Source organism: Palaemon carinicauda, chromosome 1 (assembly GCF_036898095.1).
Source record: "Palaemon carinicauda isolate YSFRI2023 chromosome 1, ASM3689809v2, whole genome shotgun sequence".
In the NCBI taxonomy this organism is placed as follows: domain Eukaryota; kingdom Metazoa; phylum Arthropoda; class Malacostraca; order Decapoda; family Palaemonidae; genus Palaemon; species Palaemon carinicauda.
Window position 1 is genome coordinate 309935013 of NC_090725.1, and position 21188 is coordinate 309956200.

The window sequence follows — 21188 nt, forward strand, 5'->3', positions numbered from 1 at the left end:
ACATATCCTTCTTTTAATTTCGGTCATGTACTGGGAAAGCACTTAATCTCTGTCCTAAGAATGTATATCAATTAACAATATTTAGGGGTTCGTCCATAACCCTTATTTGATTTCTGATTGCATTTTCATTGAACATTATCTCCTTTTGAATTCTGCTTTCTCATTTCAAATCTCTTATTACCTTTTGTAATTCTTCCCTAGAATCACTAAACAAAAATGTCATCTAGAAATCTTAAGTTATTAAGGTATGGCTTATTAATGTTAATGCCTACATTTTCCCAAATTAAATTGTTAAAAACGTCTAGGCACACTATTGGGCAAGGTTACGGTTAGGTTATAATAGAGAGGCGAGATGAATGCAACTAAACTTTATTAAACAGACAGCGAGCTTTTATACAAGCACTTGCGAGCAAGAAAGTCACGAAAATTCAAACAAACTAAAACATGAGTTAGCAAGCTCACACAGGTTGGTCTATTATTAGTGCAGGGAAGAGGAACCGATAAAACAAAAAGCACTACCATTACAGTATACGAACGTTTATTGAAATATGTGTGGCACATGGTTCCCCCACTAGGAATGACGTATATGTGAAATAGGGCGCCCTGCTCTTGAGAGGCGTACTGTAGGTGGGTCATCTTTCAGGGAATAAGCTTGTTTTAGGAGATCAATGGAGACCCAGTCTTCTTTGTCATAAATTTCAGTTAAGAAAGCCTTCTGTGTGTGATGGATCACAGGGAAATGGCTTGTGTAATGGGGCATTAATGGTGGCTTGCTAGTGTCATTGAACCAGAAAACGTCCATTGCAGAGTGAAAATCTCTAGGTATGTGGAGCTTTGCTAGGGTCTTGTAAGTATGACAGCATGGAATAAATATTCCACAATTTGATATGGGTGCTGGAGATTGTCGGAGGAGGTTGCAGACGAAAAAAATTCTGCTGGGTACCACCAACGGGTCACCATACACATTTGTAGAGTAAGACACATCCAAGGCATCTTTAGGAGTGGCCCTTAGAACCAGAAGGACCTAGAGAAGTAAAGTTAACCATTTGGAGTCATTACAGTGTGATTTCAAATCTACTATGAGTGTGCAATGAAAACATTCAACCATTCCTTTTTCAGCAGGGTTATACGTGGTTGTCTGATGTAGAGGGATGCACAGGAGATTTGCTAATGATATCCACAATTGAAAGGGGAAAGTGGTAACACTGTTAGAAGTATTATCCTCAGAGATACCAAGTCTTGCTATCCTCCCTGAGAGTAAAGCAGATGTGCATGAGGCAGACGTTGCAGTTTCCATGGGAATGGTTTTAAGCAACAAGTTGAGTGGTCAGTGACAGTAAACGGGTAACGATGTCCTTGCGATGTCGGTAGAGGACCTACTACGTCGACGTATATGTTGACAAATTGACACTAATGTTAAGGAAAGGTGCCAACTCCTGAATCCGTGTGTCGATGTACTTATGATGAAATTTGTCATGAAGCACAGGCAGGGACCTAATCCTTAGCTTCCTTAGTAATACAGTGCCAAATAAACTTCATGTCATCTTCAGTAGCTGTGCAGTATATTGGAGCAAGGGATGTGCAAGGCCATGAATGAAATCAAAGAGAGGAGAGTGGCGTTGGAGTCGTCAAGGGCAACGTTTTCCCAATGGAGGGATGTGCAGGATGTCTTACATGCATGGTTCTCTGGATCATTTCATTTGTCTTCTGCCAAGGCATTATAATCCTCTCAGGTGAATGGCGGCCAATGTGTTTTTTGACGGGGCATTGGCAACAGGATTCATTTTCCCCGGGATGTGTTAATGGATGCAATTTTATTCAGCCATGGAGGAGAGATGTCGGCATTGATGGGTGGACCATCATCGGACTAACAAGTAAAGGCATGCATCAGTAGCACGTGGTCCTTGCGAAAGACGAAGGACACACCTTCTAAGAAGTGGCGAAAGTGATGAACAGCCAAATTTGAAGACGGATTTCACATTGGACAGTTTCTACTGAAGAAGGCAAATGGGCAGGGTGACCCTTGACCACCTGTTTGAGTACTGCACCAATAGCAACGTCTCTGGCATTGGTGGAGAGAAGGAGACGGGCATGTGGCACGGGAGAAGTGAGCAAAATAGTGGTTGATAAGGCATTCTTTGCGTTGCATAAGTCTGCATCTTGAAGGGGACCCCGCTTCATGGGCTTTGGCTTTCCACTGAAGGAGGCGTAGAGGGGGGCAAGAGTGGCCATGATGGCTGGTAGGAACCAGTGATAATAGATGATTTTGCCCGAGAATTCTTGCGGGGCTTTGACAGTTGACGGTGTGGGAAAGTTCTGAATGGCTGCAACCCCCTTAAGGGAGGTGTTAACGCCTTCAATATTGATGTGGTGCCCAAAGGTACACTTGTCATACTGGACAACAAGGTCATTCTGGTGTAGGTGGTCGAGATTGATGTGTAGATGGTCAGAGTTCCTCTTTGGAAGAAGAGAACACAATTATGTTGCCCCTGTAACATATGCAGAAGGGAAGCTCCCCTAAGATGCCATCCATGCAGCGTTGATAAGTAACCAGAGCATTAGTAAGGCCAAAACCTGAGTCATAAAAGGCATATGTACTGAAGGGAGTGGTGATGATGGTCTTGGGGATGTCTTGTGGGTTCTTTTGGACCTGATAATACCCCTTCAATATTTCATTGTGGAAAAGGCTTATGTTTTCAAGATAAAACTTTTTTTTTATATTCAAAGTTAATTTAGGGGTAAGGAAGTGTATGATTTTTTTTTCTCTATTCCTCTAAAATTTTTGTAGCTCTTGAGAAAATAAACAAAATTCTTGCAAAAGTGTTAGAATGTCGCGTCATGAAAAATACTATAACGAATGCGTTCTATCAAAGAAGATTACAGTAAATCAGGCATATTGTGATACAATCATGAAGCTTGAGAGTATCTTTCCCTAGAGGACCTTGCCAAAATTATCTAATCAGTAATTAAAAAATCTAAGGTGGCCATATGAGCACCCATCGAAAATTAATGTGTATAAAATTGATGCTATTTGTCGAAATAATTACACTAAGAGTCAATTTGTGTGTTTGTAAGCATGTGTTATATAATTTATATCAGGCAAATATTGTTTGTAGGTTTACTTCTGTGCTACTGATGGCTTATCATCTTGTAATGAGTAAAGTACAGTGTTCGTTACCTGAGCTTTAATCAGTTTTTACTACAGGAAATTGAAAAGTTTAGTTTATTTTCTGTCATATCTCCTGAAGATTTTCCAAATCATTTGAGTCCAGCATGGTAATGTGACTCTCAATCTGGTTCTCTACCCCCATTACAATGTGGTTCCTGATTTCAGACAATAATCCCTTAATTCAAGAAATACATCTATTTTCTTGAATTTAGCTTGCCAGAACTGGACCTTTGATATGATATCTTCTTTGGCATAGCCGTCTGAAGTTTTCATTACATGTTGAGGTAGAGTATTGACCATTACAGATTCATCTTTGATGATGGTGTAAACAGTTGGGTTGCCTTCGACCCTTTGTATGATTTCATTGACATAGTCATCAGAAGTTTTCATTGCATGTTGAGGTAGAATATTGATCATCACAGAGTCATCTTTAATGACGGTGTTAATTGTTGGGATGCTTACTGGAATATTCACTTGTTTTCAAGTGACTTTGCTATTTACACCCTAGAGCGTATGCAGCTTCCCCCTATTGTTTGAATGAAATCTGTTAAGTCGAAATTTTTCTTTAAGGAAGAATATTGAAGATAAATCAGTCCAGGAGGTCTGTTTTAAAGGTTTGAAGGCCGCTTGTGGATGGCAGTGTCAAGTGACAGGAAAATTGTCCTAGCAAGCTTCTAGAGACTGGCCATATATATGATAAGGACCCAAACGTCCTCTCCATCCAAGCTAGGATCAATGGCTGCTGATGACTCATCAGGTAGACCTATAAGCTCCCCCGAATCCCCCATCCTTAGCTCACAAGGATGGTGAGGTTACAGACACTAAAGAAACTAAGGCTCCCACCTTTATCCCGATGAAGTGGAAGCTATCATTTCGAAATATCTGAGAAAAGTATCGTGGTTATTAGTTATACAGGATCATCAATGAGACGAGAATTTATTATTAAAATTAAAATATGTTATTCACTAATCTTTATTTCTACAACGTTAATAATGTTTTATTTTTTCGTAACTACTGGAAATATTTTGCAGAACTTGCTAGTATACACTTTCAATGTTGAAAATTTCATATTTCCATTCTGAATAAAATTATCTCTCTCTCTCTCTCTCTCTCTCTCTCTCTCTCTCTCTCTCTCTCTCTCTCTCTCTCTCTCTCTCTCTTGAAGTCTGCATTATACTGGAAAATTTTAATCCTCTCATCAAAGTTGACCTTTCGTTAATATTCCAAATTGATCGCTGACAATCTTTTTGCAATGCGAGTGATTTGTTCTCGTTATTCATCTTTGAACATTTCATGAAATGTGCAACCCATTACTTTGTAAGAAAAATACCATTTCATAAAAGTGAAACTGGTCAAAGGAGACGTCTCGCTGAGGGAATATAAATTGACACATAACCTCCTGACTTTTTTATTCTCAATTTTGAAATATGGAAGAGTTTTGAATTTTAAAGAGGAAATGATCTGTGAAACCCTTTTCACAAAACTTTGTCTGTCAATATGGAAATGGAATTTTCATAGAAAGCGTTTTAATTTCCATTTGCTTTGAAGTGAGCAGAAGTATTAGAGAAAATCAAGTAGATTTCTGTTTTTTTTTTAAACTTCCTTTGCAGCAAATATGTTATCAGAAGTTTCCACTGAAAAGTAGGTAAATAAAGAACAAGAATAAAAGAATTTAACTCCTTGCTTTTATGTCAAGAAAAATGAAAGCTACCACTATTGGTTTAAGGGTTTAAAGGTCGCTCATGAATGGCAGAGGCAAGGGACAGTGACATTGCCCTAGCATACATGACAATGCCCTAGAGACTGACGATATATTATATGATTAGCGCTCAAGCCTCCTCTTCACCCAAGCTGGGACCAGGGCAGGCAGTGGTTGCTGATGACTCGGCAGATAGGCCTTATGGGCTCCCCCAAACCTTAGCTCACAAGGATGGTAAGGTTGTAGACACTATGGCACTAACGAGTCTTAGGGGGATTCGAACCCCCGTCCGGCAAACACCAGACAGAGAAGTTACCAGTCAGGTCACAACAACCCTGTCGTTTTGAAGATAGTGAGATAAGCAAAGATGAAAGCAAAAAAAGAAGTGAATGGTATGTACAATGCAACTTTAAACAATGTGATGAAAAGGAATAATGTAATAAAACTGATTATTATGGAAAGCGGTATATTGAGGGATAGATAACCTGAGTAAGGATGGACTGACCTTTCTATTGTCTTTTACAAAAATGGTCATAGGAATTAGAACAGAAATGAGATTAGTAAATTTTGTGGTACTACTTAATACTTACACTAACTTCCCTTTATAAGACCTTATTATTTTTATTAATCTTATTCATTATTCCTACTAACATTTTCACCTTCTTCACTGCTAATTTTATGGTCATCTTACCTTCTCCTTTGACTACCCCATCTTATGGCATGCAACTGCACAACAAATAATCTCTTTTCCTTTACTAAATTTGCAATCCCTATATCCCATCACTTACCATATGAATTCCATCTTATCCGACTTTCTGTAATTTTTCAAGTCCATTTACTTTTTCCACCCTAGACCACAGATGCTCCCTATTGTATTATATGCTCTTTTTATTTCCTTCTCATCCAACTCCTACGTTTTGATAACTTCACAGCTACAATTTTACACTTTGCCCTCCAACTCTTATCATGCTAGAGTTCTACTTCAACGAAAGTGATCACATTGATTTCCAGTTTTCATGCATTGTTTTGACATAGTGTATGATTATTTTTTTCATAAAATTATTCTCCAGAATTAATATTCTTAGAATTCACTGAATACCCCCCTTGATATCTTTTTTGGAAATATTTCAATCAGCAACAAATGCACTCAGAGGCTATTGTTCTTCCAATAGCCAAATTAGAACATTTCAAACACTCAGTATATGTTGGTAATTGTAGTATAGACTTGGAAAAAAGTTATGCATGTACTGTGTCATTCATATAATTTTTATTTCGTAATTCTTATCATAATCTTCATATTTGTGGTCCTCAAACTCACCACAGTGCAGGGCTTCATGGATTCTGTGTGCTTATTTGCACAGCAGTTACCTGCACCACACTTACAGTATGAAGTGCAGGACAAGGCATTTACATGGCAACTGCATATTTGGCTTAGAAATGAGTGCGATAATTTATAGCTACAAGAAATACTTTGCAGAACTGAAGGTGGTGCAATTGCTGATATGAAACAGAGACCTTCTTTAATCCACGCCTCATCTGGAGCCAAGAGATTTGCAAATTCCCTGAGGGTTACTTAGGAGTTGAGAACCAAGTTGATTGCAATTCTCCCCTGCCAAAGGGGAATTAAACTCTGCCACATACAGAAAGTGCATGGGTTGCTAGCAAGTCTAATCACTTCTCTCCCAGCTTCTCAAATGTCACCATAATGTTAATGATCATTCCATCATACTTTTTAATTGTCACATGGTCAGATGGTTTGTGGATCCAGCAAAAATATTGTAACATAACGAAAATGTCTGTATAATCAGCTGGAACCTGGATATGATATTTACTTTGATATAGCTTGAGAAGGTAACTAATTATAGTCACATCTGCTTCCTCGTGAGTATAAGGACCTCCATCTCTTATCAGACTGAGTGACTGATGGCTATGTTCCATGTGAGATGTGAAATTGATAATTGATTTCTTGTTTTACTTACTCTTCAGGATGGCATCTCTAGCAGGGAGAACAATGTCACATTTTGAGTTCATAGACATGGGGGTGTGGGGGCCAATGCCTTTTGCTCTCCTTTGACGTTAATAAGACTACTGAATTCTGGCTGCAACAGTCAAATATGATAAAAGTTTTTAATCTGACAAACAAATAAAAAAAATCTTTTGACAAAGTTGAGCATTGTCCCATTTTGTGCCACAGAGTGTGATATATGACTTCAGTCCCATCAGTCAAAAGAGACATGTTGACTGGTGGAACTTCAGTGAAAACAGCTAAGCTGTCTAGTAAAAAAACTTTTGACCATTTCCTTAGGTCTCCGCAATAATCAAATAGTGATGATGGTATGGATGAAAGCTGATTCTTTATAAGCCCACTAAAATGAATCTCTCTGTTTTGTGAGACAAGTAGACAAGCATATACCTTTTCCATGTCATAAATATTTGTATCCTTATTTCAATCTCTTCTTCAATGATTCCATGGTGACAACATTTTTCATAAGTGGGTCATGAAATCCTTTTATAAGTTTGGCCTACTTTGCACTCATTCTCTCCTATGGCAAGAGCCTCATCCATATTAACCTTACTTCCAGCAATTCTACCTATGACATTTTTGTGCAATGAATCATCAGGTTATGTAAATAGAGGGTTTGTGTGTTGCTGTATATCAGTTAAAAGAATTTTCCAATCATCCATCCAGATTCTTTCGATAATTTTACTTTTTCCTTATTGCCGATCTTTAGTGACATAGCATTGCAGATATGATGAGATAACATCCACTTACATACTTATTCAGAAGACAGTGACTTGGCAACTGGTCAACTTTTTGCGTTTTCCATACCGAATATAGATTTGCTCACCAAACTGATCTAAAAAGACTGCATACCAAAATCCACATTGGTGGTAACAAACTCTTCCCCTGGAAGTAAGGCTGCAAGCATTTTCTCGGGAATTTAAGTTTTCATTTCAAGAGTCGGTCCTGGAATATATCGAAAATAGTTCCAATAGCTGCAAATAAGTAAGGTACCATTCGTTTCAGGGAATACATATGAAGAAGCCAGTCACCTTCACGGTCGGCTTGGAGGCTGTATGTTATCGCTCTTAGAAATAAGTTCAGACACTAAATTTAGAAATACAGTATCTGACTGGACTGCCTCTTCCTTGGTAAAAATTGTTTAGCTTATATGGCCCTATTTTGGGGTGAAGAACTTGTCAAATATTTCATCAAAAATTTTCTGAGTCAACTCTGACACAAGAGCGTCATGATTTGCCCCAACTAATTTCAAGCATTCTGGCAAGTTCTTCAAAACACAAAGCATACTAGCACATCCTTTCACGTGTAGCAAAACAAAACTTTTACCTAAATGCTCATACAATCTATGCATTATTCAAGCTCTTTTTTTAATTTTCAAGTGCCTGACCCCTACTTACTAGAGTAGGTTGCAAAGAAACTTAATGCTCTTCTGACCCCCTAGATTCCAGACCACTGCAGTGTGGCCTCTGACAGATTTCCTGGCGAACATCAAAGAGCATTCCAGTGAAGAAGTCATTACTTCTCTCAATATGGAATCCCTCTTCACGAATGTTCCTGTATATGAGGCCATCCAACTTATCCTGAACTGAGTCTTCAGGGAGGATGTGAACCATCCTCTCAACATTCCCGAGCCTGGTCTGCGCACTCACCTGTAAATATGTATGAATAAGGCCCTTTTCACATCCATTTGGCACATATACCTACAAAAGGATGGTGTACAATGGGCTCCTCTCTTGGCATCCTCTTCACCAACTTTTACACGGGAGTCATTGAAGACCGAGTTTTTTCACGTGCTGATTGCTTTGAAATATACGTCCACCACATCGACAAAATCTTTGTAAAAGCCTCCTCTTCTGAGCACACTGATGAACTTCGCAGGACCTTCGAGAGGTGCAGTTCCCTCAGATTATGATGGAACATCAAGGCAACAACTGCCTCCCCTTCTTGGATGTCCAGGTCTCGATGCTGAACATACCAATGCCTACACAAAACCCACAAACTTAGGCCTGTTTTTTTTGAATGGTGGGAGTGAATGTCCCATAAGATACAAGACCTCCACCATCTAAGCTTATGTTTTTCAGGCCCTCTCCCATTCTCTTCCATGGACGGAGACCCATAAGGAACTAGATAGGATTACCCAGATCCTTGTGAACAACAGCTACTCCAACAGGCATGTCACCTGAGCCCAGGAGCGAGAGCAGTACTTCCAAAGTCAACCTGAACTACAAAGGCTTATGCAAATGCAGAACCAGGAAGACGCGAGGGCTATGAAGGAGACATCAGGAACAATGGCACGGCTATGCAAGAGGATACTGAGTTTAACCTGATAAGTTATCATCAAACCACAAAGACTAGATCCCTACTCATGAACAGTAACCTAGCCCCTCGTATGCATGACTTTGTGAAGAAGTCTAATGTCATCTATTTCTACCAATGCCCAGTCCATTATATGGGAATGATGATGATGATACTTTCAAAATGTTTGTCCTGCACTTTCAACAGGGAGTTATTGAGATGCACATCCTACTGGTACACAACAAGAGCATCAAATGAGAGTTTATCACCGTGAATATTACAATCATCGGCTGTTGTAGCATATTGGTAATGTCTCTGCCTGATAGTTGCCAGACTGGGATTCGAGTCCTGCTCAATCTCGTTAGTTCCTTTAGTGTCTACAACCTCAAAATCCCTGAGTTAAGGATGGGGATTTGGAAAGAGTATTATAGGTCTTATCTGCTGAGTCATCAGCAGCCATTGCCTGGCCCTCACTGATCCTAACTTGGGTAGAGATAGTGCTTGGTTGCTGATCATATGTATATATGGTCAGTCTCTACAGTATTGTCCTGCTTGCCAAGGCAATGTCAGTGTCTCTTGCGTCAGCCATTCATGAGGTGCCTTTAACCCTGGATAGGTACGGTCCTCGGACACCCCTTTAAGGGTATACTCGGATGCGAACGACCCCGACGCCAAAAAAAATTCTTGAAAAATCAGTTTTTGCAGTAACCTCCTTTTTTCTTTTGCCAAAAAAAACTTCAATGAATGCTTAAAACAACTGTAAAGATAAATACTACTCATCTGCAGAAAAACTATTTATTATAAATATTTTAAAAAATTAAGTAGAAAAAAAAAAGACCTGACATAAAAATTCATAAAAAAAAAAGTTTATACATATATACACAAATCCTTTTAGGAATTGATTCTTGAATGTTTAGGACACATCTTGATGTATTTTGGATGAAGTCAGACCCATGGAGGTGAAGATCTGAAATGAGAAAAAAAGGGTAACTTTTTTTGGCCAAAAAAAATTGTCCAAATTTCATGAATTTTTTTGGGTACCCAAATGAAATAGGAAGTGGCTAATTTTTTTAGGGAATAAACATATGTTATCCTAAAATAGAAATATGTAAAAAAATCCTCATTATTTTGTAAATTACATTTATATCATGGGCCATATCTAAAGGTAATTTTTTGAGTACTTGGAAATTTCGTAAAAAAATACATATATTTAATATATAATATGATATTTATGCAGGTAAAAATATACCAAAATATCACAAATTCTATAGGGAACAAGAATATATATAGATAGGGCAGCTTACGCTTCGGATATGTCCACAAAATGGCCGCCAACCACACTGACTCAGACTCCCTAATCTGCCACTTGAAATGTAGGAAGGGTATGTCAATTTCAAGGTGTTATTTACTAATCTAATTATTATTGGATATGCATAAAAATTGTATGGTGGGTTGCTGGATAATTGTCGATTATTTTACGACTATAAAATTAAAATTCTGACCCAAAAAATTTTTTTTGAAGGGAAATAAAATCGAAAAAAAAAAATGTAAAACAATATTTTAGCTAAAAAAATTTGATGATATTCAATCAAAAAAAAAGTAAACAAAATTTTCCGACAAATAAACATCTAGAGGAATCATTACTCTGTGATAGTTCCTTAGTACGTAGTAATTTTGAAAGAATTGGGAAAAAACGAAAAAATGGCAATCACCGGAAAATCGAACACATACCTATATATACGCCATATCTGGCTAAAAAAAAAATAGGCATGGGTAGCCAGATCATCTAGAAACACTTTCCAACACTATAAAAATATAAGTTTTGCGACACTACTTGCCAATTCCTTACGGTAACATGACTAAGCAAAAAAATGCAAAACAAATAAAAAGGGGCACTCGTGGAAAAATGGCCATTCTAATATACGGCATTTCAGAAAAAAAAAATTTCAGCCACGTGCTAGGCAAACCATCAAGGCATATTTTCCGACAAATAAACATATAAATGAAATATTACTCTGTGATAGTTCCTTAGTACGTAGTAATTTTGAAAGAAATGGGAAAAAACGAAAAAATGGCAATCACAGGAAAATCGAACACATACTTATATATACGCCATATCTGGCTAAAAAAAAAATAGGCATGGGTAGCCAGATCATCTAGAAACACTTTCCAACACTATAAAAATATAAGTTTTGCGACACTACTTGCCAATTCCTTACGGTAACATGACTAAGCAAAAAAATGCAAAACAAATAAAAAGGGGCACTCGCGGAAAAATGCCCAACATTCTAATATACGGCATCTCAGATAAAAAAAAAAGACATGCACGTGTTAGCCCAACCATCAAGGCACACTTTCTAACACATAAACATGAAAAAAAAATCAATAATATACGGCAATTCCTTACTACGTAGTAAATTTTTACAAATATTGAAAAAAAAAACAGAAATTGGCAACCGCAGTTAAATACCCAATATACCAATAACTACGTCGTATCTGACAAAAACAAAATCACGCATAGGTAGCCAGATCATCTAGACACACTTTCCAACATTAAAAAAGCAAAAGTTTTACGACACTATTTCGCAATATCTTACGGAAAAATGACTTGGCAAAAAAATTAAAAAAAATTAAAAAGGGACACTCGCGGTAAAATGCCCGACATTCTAATATACGACATCTCAGATAAAAAAAAAGACATGCACGTGTTAGCCCAACCATCAAGGCACACTTTCTAACACATAAACATGAAAAAAAAAATGAATAATATACGGCAATTCCTTACTACGTAGTAATTTTTACAAATATTGAAAAAAAACAGAAATTGGTAACCGCAGTTAAATACCCAATATACCAATAACTACGTCGTATCTGACAAAAACAAAGTCATGCATGGGTAGCCAGATCATCTAGACACACTTTCCAACACTAAACAAGCAAAAGTTTTACGACACTATTTGGCAATATTTTACGGAAATATGACTTGGCAAAAAAATGAAAAAAAATGAAAAAGGGGCACTCGCGGTAAAATGGTCCACGTGGTGATGAACGACATTTTAACTAAAAAAAAAACATGCACATGGTAGCCAAACAATCCACCAAGACTTTCCACAACTGATAACCTATACAAGTTGCACCATTCTACGACAATTTCATAATACGTAATAACTTTGATAATTATGCAAACTACCTCAGAAGGGTAAACTCGGACGCGAACGACCCCGACGGGTCTCAGAAATCGGGGAAGGAGTACAGCTACAGCAATGCACATCTGGACACTACTAGAGCGTGTAGGGGAGACACCTCCTGCAGGTCGATCACCCACAAATTCAGTCACAGGGGTGAGTCACGTGAGAAAAACCTGTTTTTTTTTGACGCTCGGGGTCACAAACGACCCACCGTACCTATCCAGGGTTAAACCATTAAATGCTGAGTCAACTTAGCATTTGTTGAGTAGTCTCAGTGTTGGCAGGTGTATGAAGAGAGTATGTAAAGTATAGGCTAGACTATTGGGTGTATGTGTAGGCAAAAGGAAAATTAACCATAACCAGAGAGAAGGATCCAATGTAGTACTGTTTGTCCAGTCAAAGGACCCCATAACTCTCTAGCAGTAGTATCTCAATGCGTGGCTGGTGCCCTGGCCAACCTATTACCAAAGTCAACAGGAAAAGCCGAACCTTAACACGATTCAAGAGATGTTCCTCCACCTTTGCTGTCGTAGGAACACCAACCACCCTCTCGCCAACACCGACGAGCATTACCACAATCAGCAACCTGATAGGCTGCCTGTAACTGATACACTGCTGTCAAGGGCCTCAGCCAATCACGAAACAGCTCGGTATTCACTAAACCTGGGATCTGAGGAGCAGAATAGCTTAACTGATGCCAAACCTCCACTCAGGCAGTGTGTTGGCTAATTGGCATGCAGTACTGGGAGCCCCGCCCGGACCTATTAAGACCCTGAGTGTAGTAGCAGCCTGACTTTGATGGATCCACTTCCAGCTAGTTCCTCTGCCAATGGGAGAAGAACTCCGTCCCAGACTCGGTACCGCCTCCATTCACGGGGACAAATCAGTCATCAGCACCCGACTTGACTACCGCATCGAACCGTATAAATAGAGCCTACCCTGCTTATGGGTATCCACTTCTTGCCTATAGTGATAAGAGGAAAAATATCAGAGCGATACAGTAATACAGTTGCTGGTGACTTGCAGTACTGATAAAAGGAAAAATATCAGAGGGATATAGTAATACAGTTGCTGGTGACTTGCAGTACTGATAAGAGGAAAAATATCAGAGCGATACAGTAATACAGTTGCTGGTGACTTGCAGTACTGATAAGAGGAAAAATATCAGAGGGATATAGTAATACAGTTGCTGGTGATTTGCAGTTCTGATAAGAGGAAAAATATCAGAGCGATACAGTAATACAGTTGCTGGTGACTTGCAGTACTGATAAGAGGAAAAATATCAGAGCGATACAGTAATACAGTTGCTGGTGACTTGCAGTACTGATAAGAGGAAAAATATCAGAGCGATACAGTAATACAGTTGCTGGTGACTTGCAGTACTGATAAAAGGAAAAATATCAGAGGGATATAGTAATACAGTTGCTGGTGACTTGCAGTTCTGATAAGAGGAAAAATATCAGAGTGATACAGTAATACATTTGCTGGTGACTTGCAGTAGTGATAAGAGGAAAAATATCAGAACGATACAGTAATACAGTTGCTGGTGACTTGCAGTACTGATAAAAGGAAAAATATCAGAGGGATATAGTAATACAGTTGCTGGTGACTTGCAGTACTGATAAGAGGAAAAATATCAGAGCGATACAGAAATACAGTTGCTGGTGACTTGCGGTACTGATAAGAGGAAAAATATCAGAGGGATATAGTAATACAGTTGCTGGTGACTTGCAGTACTGATAAGAGGAAAAATATCAGAGCAATACAGTAATACAGTTGCTGGTGACTTGCTGTACTGATAAGAGGAAAAATATCAGAGCGATACAGTAATACAGTTGCTGGTGACTTGCAGTACTGATAAAAGGAATAATATCAGAGGTATATAGTAATACAGTTGCTGGTGACTTGCAGTTCTGATAAGAGGAAAAATATCAGAGCGATACAGTAATACAGTTGCTGGTGACTTGCAGTAGTGATAAGAGGAAAAATATCAGAGCGATACAGTAATACAGTTGCTGGTGACTTGCAGTACTGATAAAATGAAAAAATATCAGAGGGATATAGTAATACAGTTGCTGGTGACTTGCAGTTCTGATAACAGGAAAAATATCAGAGGGATATAGTAATACAGTTGCTGGTGACTTGCAGTTCTGATAAGAGGAAAAATATCAGAGCGATACAGTGATACAGTTGCTGGTGACTTGCAGTAGTGATAAGAGGAAAAATATCAGAGCGATACAGTAATACAGTTGCTGGTGACTTGCAGTACTGATAAGAGGAAAAATATCAGAGGGATATAGTAATACAGTTGCTGGTGACTTGCAGTTCTGATAAAAGGAAAAATATCAGAGCGATACAGTAATACAGTTGCTGGTGACTTGCAGTACTGATAAAAGGAAAAATATCAGAGGGATATAGTAATACAGTTGCTGGTGACTTGCAGTTCTGATAAGAGGAAAAATATCAGAGTAATACAGTAATACATTTGCTGGTGACTTGCAGTAGTGATAAGAGGAAAAATATCAGAGCGATACAGTAATACAGTTGCTGGTGACTTGCAGTAGTGATAAGAGGAAAAATATCAGAGCGATACAGTAATACAGTTGCTGGTGACTTGCAGTACTGATAAAAGGAAAAATATCCGAGGTATATAGTAATACAGTTGCTGGTGACTTGCAGTACTGATAAGAGGAAAAATATCAGAGCCATACAGTAATACAGTTGCTGGTGACTTGCGGTACTGATAAGAGGAAAAATATCAGAGGGATATAGTAATACAGTCGCTGGTGACTTGCAGTTCTGATAAGAGGAAAAATATCAAAGCAATACAGTAATACAGTTGCTGGTGACTTGCTGTACTGATAAGAGGAAAAATATCAGAGCGATACAGTAATACAGTTGCTGGTGACTTGCAGTACTGATAAAAAGGAATAATATCAGAGGGATATAGTAATACAGTTGCTGGTGACTTGCAGTTCTGATAAGAGGAAAAATATCAGAGCGATACAGTAATACAGTTGCTGGTGACTTGCAGTAGTGATAAGAGGAAAAATATCAGAGCGATACAGTAATACAGTTGCTGGTGACTTGCAGTAGTGATAAGAGGAAAAATATCAGAGCGATACAGTAATACAGTTGCTGGTGACTTGCAGTACTGATAAAAGGAAATAATATCAGAGGGATATAGTAATACAGTTGCTGGAGACTTGCAGTACTGGTAAGAGGAAAAATATCAGAGCGATACAGTAATACAGTTGCTGGTGACTTGCAGTACTGATAAGAGGAAAAATATCAGAGGGATACAGTAATACAGTTGCTGGTGACTTGCAGTTCTGATAAGAGGAAAAATATCAGAGCGATACAGTAATACAGTTGCTGGTGACTTGCAGTACTGATAAGAGGAAAAATATCAGAGCGATACAGTAATACAGTTGCTGGTGACTTGCAGTACTGATAAAAGGAAAAATATCAGAGGGATACAGTAATACAGTTGCTGGTGACTTGCAGTACTGATAAGAGGAAAAATATCAGAGCGATACAGTAATACAGTTGCTGGTGACTTGCAGTACTGATAAAAAGGAATAATATCAGAGGGATATAGTAATACAGTTGCTGGTGACTTGCAGTTCTGATAAGAGGAAAAATATCAGAGTGATACAGTAATACAGTTGCTGGTGACTTGCAGTACTGATAAGAGGAAAAATATCAGAGCGATACAGTAATACAGTTGCTGGTGACTTGCAGTACTGATAAAAGGAAAAATGTCAGAGGGATATAGTAATACAGTTGCTGGTGACTTGCAGTACTGATAAGAGGAAAAATATCAGAGCGATACAGTAATACAGTTGCTGGTGACTTGCAGTACTGATAAAAGGAAAAATGTCTGAGGGATATAGTAATACAGTTGCTGGTGACTTGCAGTACTGATAAAAGGAAAAATGTCAGAGGGATATAGTAATACAGTTGCTGGTGACTTGCAGTTCAGATATAAGGGGGAAAAATATCAGAGCGATTTATAGTCTGAATTGCAAGATAAATGCCTCTGAGGAAGCCCGAATCTTCAACGAACCCTATTATTATTATTATTATTATTATTATTATTATTGTTATTATTATTATTATTATTATTATTAATTTAATAAAATTGAATTACCAGGTAAACATATCGTTGTTTACTTTTTTCTTTTATTTTTAGCTGGGGAACCAAAAATCTTTGCAAAGCGATTCATTGTTGATTTTACTTCTATTTACTATTTTACTATCCATTTGTTTCCTCTTGAACTTCTTTATCCTGCCTGTCTATCTTTAGAACAATTAGGGACATTTACCAAAATATTTAGAGGAGCCCAGGGAACCATGTTCAGCTGATTTTGTACTCGAATGAGAGAGAGAGAGAGAGAGAGAGAGAGAGAGAGAGAGAGAGAGAGAGAGAGAGAGGAGGGGGGGGGGAGTGTGTGTGTTCCAGTAAAAAGAAAGATATAATGAAAATCAACTCAAAGGTAAAGCTTTATCGTTTTAGAACTTTTTTTCTAGCATATCCTAATTTACTCTTGAAAATGCTACTTTCATATCTCATGTATTATTATTAGTATTACTAGCTAAGCTACAACCCTAGTTGGAAAAGTAGGATGCTATAAGCTTAGAGGCTCCAACAGGGAAAATAGCCCAGTAAGGAAAGGAAAAAAGGAAAATAGAATATTTTAAGAAGAGTAACAACATTAAAATAAATATCTCCTATATAACCTATAAAAACTTCAACAAAACAAGAGGAAGAGATATAAGATTGAATAGTGCACTCAAGTGTGCCCTCAAGCAAGAGAACTATAACCCAAGACAGTGAAAGACCATGGTACAGAGGCTATGGCACTACCCAAGACTAGAGAACAAAGGTTTGATTTTAGATTGTCCTTCTCCTGGAAGAAGATGCTTACCATTCAAAAAATTATTTGAAAATTTTATCTACTATTTAACGATGAGATTTCATGGTTATGAAGAGTGGGGGAATGTGAGCAATGTTGTTAATTTTATCATCTAAAATAAAAGAGGAGAATCATTTCCAACATTCAATTAGCATGGGGATTAAAGTGTCATGAAATTGCCATGATATTGTAAGAGTAAAGACAATGAATGAAAAAAAATGAATATGAATTAGAAGAGGGAAATGGATATCAAGTAAAATTGAACTCGGTTTAAAGGGAAATAGATATAGTGGAATGACGTTTGGCAGGCATTTCGCGTTGGGAAATAAAAGGAAAAAATTGATCTTCGAAGAGAAAAAGGTTTTATATATAAATTCCTATAGCATGAAGTTAAAGGGATATATCATACAGTAAGAATGGAAATATTTCGTGTTATATCGAGGAATGTACTCTCTCTCTCTCTCTCTCTCTCTCTCTCTCTCTCTGTCTCTCTCTCTCTCTCTCTCTCTCTCTCTCTCTCTCTCTCTCTCTCAAATCGTTGTATGGAAAATAGTCATGAATACCTTTAACAAAAAGGAATACGTCTAAAAAAAGGGAGGATTAGTATAATTTATTTTATGATACAGTAGTTTTATGACAAAAAGTGTCATATGTAAATGAAAAGTCGAACATTTTAAATCCCTCTCTATTGAGGATTCTTTATAGGCCGTGTGACCTTCCATTACTTCTGTAACTTCTTTGAATACAATAAATATTTACTGTTTCCTCATATTAAAAAGATCGGTCTCGAGGAAAATATTTCAGTCAATAAGCAAGACAGTGGGTCAGTGGAAAATAAGATGAGATTGATCTCGAGAACCCATTAACAATTTTTCACGTGAAGGTATATGCCATCAGTGCGCCACTTGCAGTGCCTTTTAAGCGAAACTTAAGGGTATTTGCAACGCTCCTTTGGCCACTAGCTGCACTTCCTTTATATCCTCCAGCTTTACCTCCTTTCCTGTTTCGTTTTTTCCTCCTAAGTTTCAGTTCATAGAGAAACTGTTGGGTTGCACTAAAGTGATGAACAGTGTCCAAGACCAAAGCACCGATATGAAAAACCTAAATTCTAATTCCAAGTCATTACAACTTTTTCTCCTGAAGTTCCTTATATGGGTAAGCTTTAAATTTAAGATTTTGATTTATTAACTCTAGATCTTTTGGTCAGTCATCTTCATATCTTCTCACACCATTGTCGAACACATAGGAGGGCGATGTCGTTTGCCTCTGTGACCCCTTGATCTGAACGATTAGGGCCCAGTGGGCACTCTCATAAGATGTGTTCTACTGCTTGTGGTGTTGCCCCACATGGGCATTCGTTGTTGGTGGTTAATCGTTATTTCCGGCAGCTATATTCAGTTTTGCCTACTTTCACCCTCGCTCTGTTTAGCGTTACCCTGGTGAGGGTTGTTCTGCTGGGCAGCCCTTCGTTTAGGTTGGTCATCGCCTCATTTGATGGTCATCGGCCACTCTGTTGTCACTTCTCTAGCCTGTGAGCAGCTGCATCGATTATTTCTAGTTCATCCAATGTTGCAAAGCTTATGTAGAATTTCAGTCGTCTTCACCTTGCTTTCTGATGAGTGTGAGGTAGATGGCTAGTGTCAATATTTGTATCTGTTTTACAGTTTTTGCTAGCTTTTCTCGTCGGTTATGAGGTGGTGGGATACTGGGTATTTTAATATAAAGATGATAGAGGTGTTGATTTTAGGGTACTTATTTACCTCTGGGACTACCTTACACAAGGCATGATCTTACCCACACTGGTGCACAGTACTCTGCAATTGAGTAACAAAGTGCTAAGAATGTTTCTTTTAGAGTTTCGGAGTCTGTTCCACAGCTGGTGTCAGCGAGTTTGCTGAGGAGGTTTCTAAATACTACATGTTTGTTTTTATTGTATGTGGTTTTTAAAGGAGTGTTCTGTCAAGGGTGACTCCTAGATAGACGGGTAAGGGTGATTTTCTGGTTCTTTGTCACCACATTTGATCTTTAACTTTCATTATGCCTGGTGATGGGTCAGATGGAAGGCACACACTTGTGTTTTTCTTGGATTGGCATTGAGGAGCACTTGTTTTAGTAGTCTCATAGGGTAGCCAGAGCGGTTAATCTTTCTTCGTTAGTGGTGAATGTGTCGGATTGTGTGAAAATGTAGAGGTTGTCTGCATATATGTACCTGCACATGTTCTGGTGCACTGACTGGTCATTTGCATAGATGTTACATAGCGTCGGCACCAGCTCTGACCCTTGTGGATGGTCGTTGTTTTGTATCCCCTATCTGCTCTTTCTGCCATCCATTTCTACGAAGAATCGCTGATTGGTAAGCAATGATGCAATGATGTGGACTATGCTGGTATTCCATATAGAATGAGTGCTCTATCGTTTACAGTGCCATATGCCGCCGTAAGGTCAGCAGAGACTGTTCTAGTGATTTGCTTCTTCTTGAACCTGATCTTGATGTATTTCGTCAGGGTTAAGAATTGACTGCAGCAGGATCAATCTTGTCTAAACCCAGTTTTGTCAGTCAAAAGTTGTACTTCGACAGTTGGTTGGATACGGGCAAAGATCAGTTGGTTGGATACGGACTAAGATCAGTTGGTTGGTTATGGGCTAAGATTATTCGTTCATGTTATGTGTAGAGGATATACAAATAGGATATTCGTTGATAGCTTTTGGGAGATGATGGGTCTTTCCCTGCTTTTAACAAGGCCACTACTCTCGCTCTTCTCCAAATCTATGGGATTTGGTTGGTCATTGCACAGGATTTGAATAGCAACAGGAGCCATAATTTTGTTTTGTTTCTAAAATGTAAGATAATTTCTCCTATTATGCCATCTAGGCTGGCTGTCTTCCCAGAATTGAGATATTTCATTGGAGAATTTAGTTCATCGAATGTGAACAGTCGGAAGTTCTCGTCCTTGTATGATACGGTCCATGTCCTGTTTCATTTTCTTTAGGTAACCCGGCTCTTTGTTTTGAGGCTTGCAGTTCAACAGCAGTTAGTGAGCTATATTTATGTTGGACATGGTACCTTCTTTAATATCTATATTGGACATGGTACTTTTTTTAATATTCATGTTGGACATGGTACTTTCTTTAATCTTAATGTTGGACATGGTACTTTCTTTAATCTGTATGTTGGACATGTCACTTTCTTTACTATTTATGTTGGACATGGTACTTTCTTTAATATTTATGTTGGACATGGTACTTTCATTAATCTTAATGTTGGACATGGTACTTTCATTAATCTTAATGTTGGACATGGTACTTTCTTTAATCTTAATGTTGGTCATGGTACTTTCTTTAATCTGTATGTTGGACATGGTACTTTCTTTAATATTTATGTTGGACATGGTATTTTCTTTAATATTTATGTTGGACATGGTACCTTCTTTAATCTGTATGTTGGACATGGTACTGTCTTTACTATTTATTTTGGACATGGTACTTTCTTTAATATTTATGTTGGACATGGTACCTTCTTTAATATCTATATTGGACATGGTACTTTCTTTAATATTCATGTTGGACATGGTACTTTCTTTAATCTGTATGTTGGACATGGTACTTTCTTTAATCTGTATGTTGGACATGGTACTTTCTTTAATCTGTATGTTGGACATGGTATTTTCTTTAATCTTAATGTTGGACATGGTACTTTCTTTAATCTGTATGTTGGACATGGTACTTTCTTTAATCTGTATGTTGGACATGGTACTTTCTTTAGTATTTATGTTGGACATTGTACTTTCTTTAATCTTAATGTTGGACATGGTACTTTCTTTAATCTGTATGTTGGACATGGTACTGTCTTTACTATTTATTTTGGACATGATACTTTCTTTAATCTTTATGTTGG

The 21188-nt window shown here is 38.0% G+C and overlaps 1 protein-coding gene across 1 annotated transcript; it reads right to left on the reverse strand.

Moving 5' to 3' along the window:
* Positions 1-20325: 20325 nt before the first annotated feature.
* LOC137640240 (uncharacterized protein in mobD 3'region-like) lies at positions 20326-20853 on the reverse strand. The gene has a single exon (XM_068372813.1). The coding sequence runs from the start codon at positions 20851-20853 to the stop codon at positions 20326-20328; it is 528 nt and encodes a 175-aa protein (XP_068228914.1).
* Positions 20854-21188: the final 335 nt, after the last annotated feature.